This window comes from Ahaetulla prasina, chromosome 7, assembly GCF_028640845.1.
Source record: "Ahaetulla prasina isolate Xishuangbanna chromosome 7, ASM2864084v1, whole genome shotgun sequence".
In the NCBI taxonomy this organism is placed as follows: Eukaryota; Metazoa; Chordata; class Lepidosauria; order Squamata; family Colubridae; genus Ahaetulla; species Ahaetulla prasina.
The window spans coordinates 84226411-84236853 of record NC_080545.1 but is presented as its reverse complement, the minus strand read 5'-3'; the positions used below and the strand labels follow the sequence as shown (position 1 = coordinate 84236853).

The window sequence follows — 10443 nt, the reverse complement described above, 5'->3', positions numbered from 1 at the left end:
AACGTGAACGAACATTCAATAATGTTTAATTTTCTCTAATCTTTGGGGCAAGAGAGCTATCCTCCTATTGATCCTCTCATTTGGCAGTTGCAAAGAATTTTGCGTCCTAGATTAAAATCAGTCTCGCACGGAGTTGGGTTTTTTAAATTAGCTGGAAAAATACTTTAAAAAAAATAAATAACTAGTGGGAGGGAATCAAAAGCCAAGACTGGCGATGGGAAAGCTAGAAGGGTTGCCAGTAGCAACAATCCGGCGCTAACGGCAATCGGTGTTCGATTTGCCGGGGCTCCTTATCCCCCCTCTTCCCCCCCCCCCAGTTTTGCGATTGCTTGCGATCGGTGGAAAAAGCCGTCGTGTTCAATCTATTTCTCGGGACTTGATTAGCTGCGCCTGCTCCGAACGCGGAGAGTTATTTTTCTCCGAGGCAAGATGGCCGCGTCAGTGGCTGGGGCTGCCCCACTGGGCAAGGGGTTGGACATCAGCTTGGCGGCTCTCCAGCGGCACGACCCCTACATCAGCAGCATCTTGGACGTGGCCAGCCAGGTGGCGCTCTACACTTTCGGGCATCGCGCCAATGAGTGGGTGCGTGAGCAAAGTGCAATCCCGGGACGGTTGGTGGGGAAGTGTAAGAAAGACGGAATAAAGTGTAGCTGTCGTTCCCGTACCGTAAATCCCATAGTATAGGAGCGGAAGGAGGAGGAGTCTTTCAAGCCTTTACGTGGCATCCACTCAAGCGGAAAGTCCCGTAAACCTCCTAAACGATTATCCCTTCGCTTTTAACTAGAGGTCATTTTTTTTCCTCTTCAGATTTGCCTTGCTTATATTTTGGGCAGAGAATCGTTAGGATCGTTGCCCTTTTTTTTTTTTTTTACCGAAATGGTTAATAGAGGGAGCCTTCTTCCAATTTAATTCCCTTTTATTCTTTGTAGGAGGTATCTGACAGTTCTTTTCCTGCCTGGGCTTATTTCAAAAGGGACAAATGAGGCGTTATCTGCACAAGGTCTAAAAATGAAGCACATGTCAGTTTTGCTTGCAAGAAATCCCTTTCTCGCATCAGGGAGCACTTTCTGCTGATGAGCTCCAGGGATCTGCCAGCAGAGCTACCCTGGCTGCCAAGATAAGCAGAGAGGAACTGGAATAAGGAGCGGAGAGGGGGCAGCCTGCCAACAGCCAAAGTTACATGCCATGGCCAATGTGCCATTCAAAACAGACATACCCGCAGTCTAGCACCAACTTAAAAAAGCCTGAGAATAGATTTAATCTGTTCCCAGAATAATTAATAATGTGGATGATCCAAAAATCAGTGTCCTAAATCCCCCACCTCCCATCTCCTCAATAATATAAGATTATGGTGCAGAACAACCCTAGCCAGCAGAGGTGGGTTTCAGCAGGTTCTGACCAGTTCTGGAGAACCGGTAGCGGAAATTTTGAGTAGTTCGGAGAACCAGTAGTAAAAACTATGTCTGGCCCCGCCCCCATCTATTTTCTGCCTCCCAAGTCCCAGCTGATCGGGAGGAAATGGGGAGTTTGTAGTAACCGTCCCCTGCCTTGCCCACCAAGCCACTCCCACCAAGCCACACCCACAGAACTGGGAGTAAAAAAAATTGAAACCCACCACTGCTAGCCAATCTATTTTTAGTGCACCCGGCTTTTAGTCACCTAGTATTGGACTGTCCAAATACATTGAGGTTAATAACTGATGATTGGGATAGGTGATTTTCAGCTGGCAAGGAGGGGAGTGCCTAAAAGGGAGCTCCTTATGGCAAAAAAGCTTCACCGCACATCCTCAGTAATCAGGTTTGGGCTAGATGAGAGCCCCAGGAAAGGCTGGCCTGGAAAGTAAACAAATCCCTATAATGGAAGGATTTTTATTTTAATTGATGATGTGCCATCAAGTCATTGTTGACTCTGAGCATCCAAGTGAATAGATGTTCTCCATGATGAATCCTGCAAGAACCACTTCCATAAGGGTGTCAAGAAAACCACATGGGTGTGTCTGCATAATTCCTGGGAGCTGAACTTGACTTTGTTTATTTTATTCGGCCTGTATTATTTAATAAATAGCTCAAGGCAGAGAACATTTATCCCGGTGGGGCGGGGTGGATTGAGAGTGAGTGATAGCCCAAGATCACCCAACCTGCTTTCATGCCTAAGGCAGGACTGGTACTCACAGTCTCCTGGTTTGTAGCCTGGTGCCTTTAACACTAGACCAAACTGACTCCACCAGTTGCTACCAGCTGTAGTAAGGCAAAAGCTTTGACTTCAGATTGTTGCCTATTTCCAAGGCAGATATGATAAATGTATCTTTCAGGTCAGACTTGGGCATTTTATGGTCACATCTGGCCCTTTGGCTGCTTCTGTCTGGCCCACTTGAAGTCATTTGTAAATTGGAAATCAAATGCAAATAAAGGGTACACCATACACACAATACATCAACATTGGTTTTATTTTAAAGGTGACTGCTATTTCCCCCCCCCCCAATTACGTATGTGCTTGCGTGCATGCCTACTCACCTTCACAGCCTTACGTTTTGACCTTCCACAACAGTCACTGTTTCTCATGTAGCCCCTTAGGAAAATCAATTGTCCACCCCTGTGCTAGGTAGAATACACTGGCCTGTCCTTCCACAGACATTGGCAGGATACAGTGCTTTGTCAAAATAATGAAATCAACATCATGTTTTGGCAATGTAAGCACTACCTTTTTGTCTGATCAGTGCAACATCATGAAGCACAAACAAAAGGGACAAAGCTTGTGTGGGTAATGGTACAACATGACTTGACATTTGTGTCCCCTTTCCTCCCCTTCTAGCACTTTGAACTGGCAGGGTGAGGGATAATCTTGTTTCCAGCCATCCCACTCAGAAGGGTTTAATTCTAATTTGGAATTAGTTGCTTTTCTTACCCTTTCCTTTTTTTAAAAAAATATACCTGCAGCCGCCCTACTTAATCAGGAAAAACCAATTTCCATTTTTTTTCCCCTGTTCAGTCATATCTGATTCTCAGAGACTGCCTGCACAAGTCCTTGCAGTTTTCTTGGGCAGCATTTTCAAACAATTGCCATTGTTTCCTTCCTAGGGCTGAGAGAGGGTAACTGGCACAAAGCCACCCAGCTGGCTTTGTGCCTAAGATGGGACTAGAACTCATGGTCTCCCAGTTTCTAGCCTGCCTTAACCACCACACCAAACTCCCTCTTCCAAATTAACAGTAAATGGACCATAACTCATCTACATATTAACACTGTCCATTTGTTTTGGGGAAGCTCTTGTCAAACAGATATGAAGTTTATAGGTCAGTGCATATACCTGGCTCTCCTTTCAGGGTCAGCTTATTACTAATTTTATATCACTTCATTAAAATGTTTCAAGTGGTTTTTTTCCCCCCGTTGTTTATGCCACTATCTCTTTTGTTCATTGATTTACATAGCACTCAGTGATTCTTCTCCTTTTTATTTTCCTGATGACCCTTTCCTGATACTTTCCTTGATTCACCACACCACCAAACTTCTCTTCACGTTCTGGAATACGTTAAAAATATTTTGCCCATTAAATTCCAAAAAATCTGACTCCTGAGCCTGATTACATTACAATTGAACTATTTGTGCTTTTATTGCACCCAGCATTTTTGATCACCCATGCATACTAATTCCAAAATCCAGAACTAGACAATATGTTTGTTAGCACTGACCAAAATGGGAGGGAGTGGGGAAAGGAGACATCTTAAGAGTTCTCCAGAATTCTTCAACACTGGTTGCTCTTTCAGGTCCTTGTAAATGATACAATGATCGCTTGTTTTATCTTGGACTCCGTATGAATTAAAATTAACTTTTTTCCCCCTTTCCTGAATTATATGTACTAAATTGGAAACTCCAAAGTTCACGGTGTTTCCAGGAACAAGCTTCCATCCTCGGTTGGCATTTTTAATATCTTGACTCTTTAACTTCAATGTATTTGACGGTATTTGAACGTATGTGACTTGTTGAAAGTTACATTTCTGAAATAAGGTTTGAAATCATATCTATATGAAAAATGATGATAAGGTTTGAAATCATATCTATATGAAAAAATAATTAGCGTGTATTAATAATATAATATAGCTATCTTTAAAAAGTGGAATATATGTTAAGCATATTGCCGTATATATGAGTTGTAAAGCTCTGGGTGTCCTGTAGATGGCAGCAAAGATGCATAGTTTCTATATATTCTTGCTCACATCCAAATATTTTTCCAGCCCGACACAATCTGCCTATTCTATATATATATACTGCTGTGTAGATTTTTTTTTCTTTTTACATAGCCTTTTCAGGATAGCGATAATATTAAATTCAGACTAAACATTCATTGGGTAGGGCAGCGGTCCCCAATCTTTCTGGCTCTGTAGACTGGTGGTCGGCGGGGGGTGGGGAGGGGATGGTTTCGCATCCTTGTGTTTGCCTGCTGCTTGTGATTCCCAGTGGACCGGCTTTGGACTTGGGGACCCCTGGTATAAAATATATAAAAATATTGGTATCCACACTAATTCTTTTAACCTGTTAATGCTTTCTACTTCGCTTTGCATAATCTTTTTCCTTTTTTATATTGACAGCTATTATGTGAGGCTTTATTAAAACCTTTTTAAATCACTGCACAAACTTATTTATACCCAGGAAAATGAATTTCTGTCTCTTTGTTGATATATTTCTGTGATCAGGTATCCTCCATGCTTTCAGAAATATGGTTTGTCAATATAATGGTTTTGTCAAATGTGGTTTGTCAATATATGTACAATTACATTGCATATGAATTTGATTTAAAATTTAAAATGTGGAATATTGGTTAATTGTATATTTTATTGCAGATATTGTTAGTCCTATCACTTTTCTGATGCATTTTAAAATCAGATGGATAACAAATGTCTTGTTACAATTTATAAGTCAATAATAAAGCATACCCCATAGGAATTCCTTACCGGCACCAGGTGTTAATTTGGTAATGAAAGCATTCTTAGGAATTGTTAGTATTTCCAGTTGTTTTCGAGACTATAGAGAGTCTTAGTACAGGACATTTATCACAAATATTATAATTCAGTAAAATCCTCAAAATATGGAAAAATGGCTGCTATCACAAAATTAATTAAAAATTGTCCTTAATTCCCCCTAATGAAGGAAACATTTCATTTTAGGAGCATTTACTCAGCCCACAAGTTTTAAGATTGTGACTACTGGGGAAGAAAGTATACTGTATATTTGGAAAAAGGAGAATTGACTTAGAGCAGGGGTCTCCAATCTTGGCAACTTTAAGCCTGGAGGACTTCAACTCCCAGAATTCTGGAAGTTGAAGTCCTCCAGGCTTAAAGTTGCTAGGGTTGGAGACCCCTGACTTAGAGTACATGTGCTAAAAAGGCAGTGGGATCACTTATAAGAGTAAAAACACAAGTTTCCTGTCTCTACAAAATATACTTTTTAATAGCTTGATTGCACTTTTGCACAACTTCATTAAAACAACTAAAACAATTTTAATTTGATTTTAGGAGAAGACTGATGTGGAAGGAACACTATTTGTGTATACAAGGTGAGGCCGTTAAAATATTTTTGTTTTTCTGATTAAAGTTGTTAAGTCATTCCATTCGCAACAGCAGAAAAGAGAGAGCAAAGAATTGAATTGTTTGAATCAACAGTCGCACATTTCAAAATGTTATTTTCCTCTGGTGCAGTTATCAAACCACCAAATAAAATACCCTCGCTTGGGCGTTAATAGGATGAATCGATATTTAAAATAACCTGCTCAGCAAATTTATTATATCTTGGGACGAAATCCCTCACGGTATATCTTGGGACGAAATCCATCCCTCCTTTTAGAAAAAGAGTAACATTGAAAGAATAAATTTCTTCCATGTATTACATAGCAGACAGTGGAAGATTATATTTGTGTGCCTCTTTGTTTGGTGTAAACCTTTGCTGTGTTTGAGGGCCATGCCAGGGGGTCCTTACTAACAACCCAATCCTCCTCCGCAATCTTGATGCCATCATTCATGAGAATAATTTTTTTCCTCCTCTGAAGTGAGAACTCTGCCTCCAGGCATGGAAGGGGATAGTTGAGGTTACCAGATCTGGCTGCAAAAATCAGGGCAGCCGGAAATTAATTTTTCGTGTTCCTTTGCTGCCATCTAGTGGCCATCCAGAGGGTTACAGCCTATAGTTGATATTTGAGGGGAAATTGCTTCTGAGCTCACGCTACAGGTGATCCACTTACAACAATTCATTTACTGACTGTTTAAAGTTATAAGGGCACTGAAAAAAGTGACTTATGACCACTTCCCCACACTTAAGACTGTTGCAGCATCCCCGTGGTCACGTGATCATATTTCAGAAGCTTGGCAACTGACTCTTATTTATTTATTTATTTATTTATTTATTTATTTATTTATTTATTATTATTTTGCATTTATATCCCGCCCTTCTCCGAAGACTCAGGGCAGCTTACACTATGTCAAGCAATAGACTTCATCCATTTGTATATTATATACAAAGTCAACTTATTGCCCCCAACAATCTGGGTCTTCATTTTACTTACCTTATAAAGGATGAAAGGCTGGCTCAACCTTGGGGCTGGTGGGACTTGAACCTGCAGTAATTGCAAGCAGCTGTGTTAATAACAGACTGTCTTAGCAGTCTGAGCCACCAGAGGCCCTTTATGATGTTTGCAATGTCCTGGGGTCATGTGATCACCTGTTAGTACCTTCTGACAAGCAAAGTCAGTGGGGAAACCAGAGTCACTTAACAACTAACTAGTGTCACTAACTGAACAATTGCAGCGATTCACTTAACAACTATGGCAAGAAAGTTCATAATATGGTAGCAAAACTCCCTTAACAAATGTCTCACTTAGCATCAGAAATTTTGGGCTCAGTTGTGGTTGTAAGTCGAGGACCACCTTTTATTTGTACCCTTCACTATAGTGGGAAGTTTGGAGCTTCTTAAGCACAAGCTCCCCTCCCCTCTGTAAAACTCCTGTTTGCTTTGATCCAATTCACATTTTACATTTCCTATATTTATTTATTTAAAACATTTATGTAACTGGATAGTTTATAATAGACCCTGAGGGGCTCCCATTCAAAAATTAAAGCTTTTTTTTTTTTGCAATGAATGTCCAGTGTGAGTCGCATGCCAAAGGTACTGTGACATCTCTCCCTCCCCCGTCCCCGTCCCCTGCAATAGTGAGTTTCAATTTTTTTTAATACCAGTTCTGTGGGTGTGGCCTGGTGGGTGTGGCATAGCTGGGTGGGCATGGCAGGGGAAGGATATTGTAAAATCTCCATTCCTTCCCCACTCCAGGGGAAGGTTACTGCAAAATTCCCCTTTCCTCCCGATCAGCTGGGATTCGGGAGGCAGAGAATAGATGGGGATGGGGCCAGTCAGAATTTTTACTACCGGTTCTCCAGAAGTACTCAAAATTTCCACCAACGGTTCTCCAGAACTGGTCAGAACCTGTTGAAACCTACCCCAGGTCTCCCCCCATGTGACCTGCTTAAAACACCCTTGTAAGAAAACATTCACAGTAAACTATATTGATCCTGAGTGGCAATGTGGCGAAGCCAGACACCTGTGACCAAATTGTTTCTATTCACTACCCGTAGCTCAAAAGATAGTCTGGCATTGCATACTGAAGGAATAAGTCATAATAAGGAAAGTAATAAGGAAATCAGTCTCTATGTACATGCATATAGCTACACTTTCTACACAACATATATGAATTGTACAGTAAATGTTAATGAACATTTTATTCTGGAGGTGGTGTTTTTTCTAAATTCTAGTTTGACCAATCATATTGTCTCTTGCCCCTCCCACCCCAAACATAACCCACTTTCATTTATAAACTAAATATCTATAAATCTCATTTTAAAATACTGCTTGTAAGGCCCTTTAATTTTTCTGTATTTAAAGGAAAGTGGAAATATTACAATAAATAAATCGCAAATGTGACATTTTGTTTTTATCAGAATTTAGGTTATGTAACTAGGCGTCGACTGCAAGTCGCTAGGAATTTTGGGATTGCAGTGGTTAATAATCAAAGGAAGGAAGGACACCGAATGCTTAAGAGTATCTGAGTTTGGTTTTTCGGCAATATCAGCTTGGAGCTGATTCAGCCTGAAGCGAGGCACCATTTTAAATCTAATAAATAAAATAAAATGATCCCCATCCTGTTTGCTTTGCTTATGAAGTATTCACAAACAAATATTTGTAAAATTCACACATTTTGTTCTGGAAAAATAACTGGTTCAGCGTGTTAAAAATAGAAGGCATGGTGATGACAGATTGTATCTTGCAGCTGTGGCTATTTGGATAATTAAACTGGATTAGAGATTGCTGCTGCTAAAATTGAGGAGCAGACAAATGCGATTTAAAATATTAGAAGTTATCCTATTGGAGGGGACAATTAAACAAAGTGAACAAGCTGCAGATAGGACGATGTCCCGATTGTTATTGTGTTTGGTTTCTTTCAGCTCCATTTTTGTTTCATTTTTGTTTTTGTTGCCTTGTTTCATGTATTGTACATTCCGTCTTCTGGGCTCAGAATGTCCCCTGGGACTCTCAACTTGAAACACTTCCCAGATATTGTTTCTTTTCAGTGGTATTAAATTTGGCTTCGGATTAAAATGTCCCACTAGTTTCAATTGCTGTGTGCTGAAAATGTACAGGGGGGAAAAAGGAGAAATGATGACAGAGCATCTATAGAATAAATTTCTTCTGTATCAGCTCTTGTATTAACATAGTAAGGCAGTTGGCCTGCAATCCTATAAGCCATGGGTAAGAAATAAGGCTTATTCTAAATAAAAGCCATAGCTTTATGCTTTACATGGGGGAGAAGCAAATGAATAAACTGGAAGGAGGCTTCAAGGTTTTGTAAATATAAATTTGGGGACAATGCAACAGTATTACTTCTGCAAAGTCTTTGCTGGGATTATGCATACACTGCTCTTTTAAGGTATGCCGCTAATAATTATATAAATTAAAACAACATTTAGGTCAATCCCCCCCCCCAAAAAAAAATACCATTCATTAAAGAAACTACTTTTTGAAAGATGATTCAGCGATGATATAAAATCTTGAAGTGGTTGGGAAATACCTTAATTATAATCATGGACCTTTGTTGGTTGGGTCAAAATTTTGGGGTGACCCTTAATTTCATAGATGGGGCTCTTATGCAGCAGTTGGGCTTTCATGTACAACCACTAGAAGATTATGCAGTTGGAGATTATCAGTGGCAGGTCTCCTCACATCAGGGCCCATTCTGCATATACTGGAGAAGGGAAGGGAAGGGAGAATAGAATAGAATAGAATAGAATAGAATAGAATAGAATAGAATAGAATAGAATAGAATAGAATAGAATTCTTTATTGGCCAAGTGTGAATGGACACACAAGGAATTTGTCTTGGTGCATATGCTCTCAGTGTACATAAAAGAAAAGATACGTTCATCAAGAATCCTAAGGTACAACACTTAATGATAGTCATAGGGTATACATAAGGTATACAAATAGGGTAAAAACAGTTCCTTTGTAGCTGAGAATAAATGACCATGAAGAATCATTTCTATATCTATATTTGATTGCTTTCTTGTACAGTTCCAATATTTGAATGACAGACTAGCTACAGACACATAATCTTGGTATTCACTAGGAATCGGGGATTGTTTGTTTATCCTCACAACAACGCTAATGCCGCGGGATGCAAACCTTTTACTTTTGTTCTCCCCTTTCTATGCTGGAGAAGAGAAGAGAAGGGAATGGAACCTCCTTCATCACCCCACCTCCCAAAAAGAAGATTTTGCCCAATGTTTTTAGGGGGGGGGGAACATGTTGCACACCAGTGGTGGGTTTCAAAATTATTTACTACTGGTTCTGTGGGTGTGGCTTGGTGGGCATGGCATGACTTGGTGGGCATGGCTTGGTGGGCATGGCAGGGGAAGGGTACTGTAAAATCTCCATTCCTTCCCTACTCCAGGGGAAGGTTACTGCAAAATTCCCATTTCCTCCTGATCAGCTGGGACTCGGGAGGCAGAGAATAGATTGGGGCGGGGCCAGTCAGAAAGTGGTATTTACCGGTTCTCTGAACTACTCAAAATTTCCGCAACCGGTTCTCCAGAACTGGTCAGAACGTGCTGAATACCACCTCTGTGGCATACCAAGCATGTGATTGTGCGATCATTCTGCTACTTGGAGCCAGATCGTAGCTATGTAAGCAACAATATCCCATGTTTACTCAAGAGTTGGCCACTTTAAAGCAGTTTCTGGACAACAATCTGAAGAAACTATTTGCCCTCTTGCATTCGTTGAATCTACCCCATAATTTTTGTTAATGAAAAAGAAGATAATTTTTCCTTGAAACCAGTTTATGGCTTTCGACTTCTCAATTTTTTAACCATTAGAGCACATTATCCACTGCCTCTTTTTTTCGAAACTGCTG

The 10443-nt window shown here is 40.3% G+C and overlaps 1 protein-coding gene across 1 annotated transcript in view; it reads left to right on the top strand.

Moving 5' to 3' along the window:
• Positions 1–367: 367 nt before the first annotated feature.
• The window catches only part of DCP1B (decapping mRNA 1B), a 62164-nt gene continuing 52088 nt past the window's right edge, over positions 368–10443 (top strand). Inside the window, exons 1-2 of the mRNA XM_058191894.1 lie at positions 368–582; positions 5508–5548. Coding sequence (XP_058047877.1) covers positions 430–582; positions 5508–5548 — 194 coding nt within the window. The 5' untranslated portion in view covers positions 368–429. The remainder of the gene's footprint in view (positions 583–5507; positions 5549–10443) is intronic.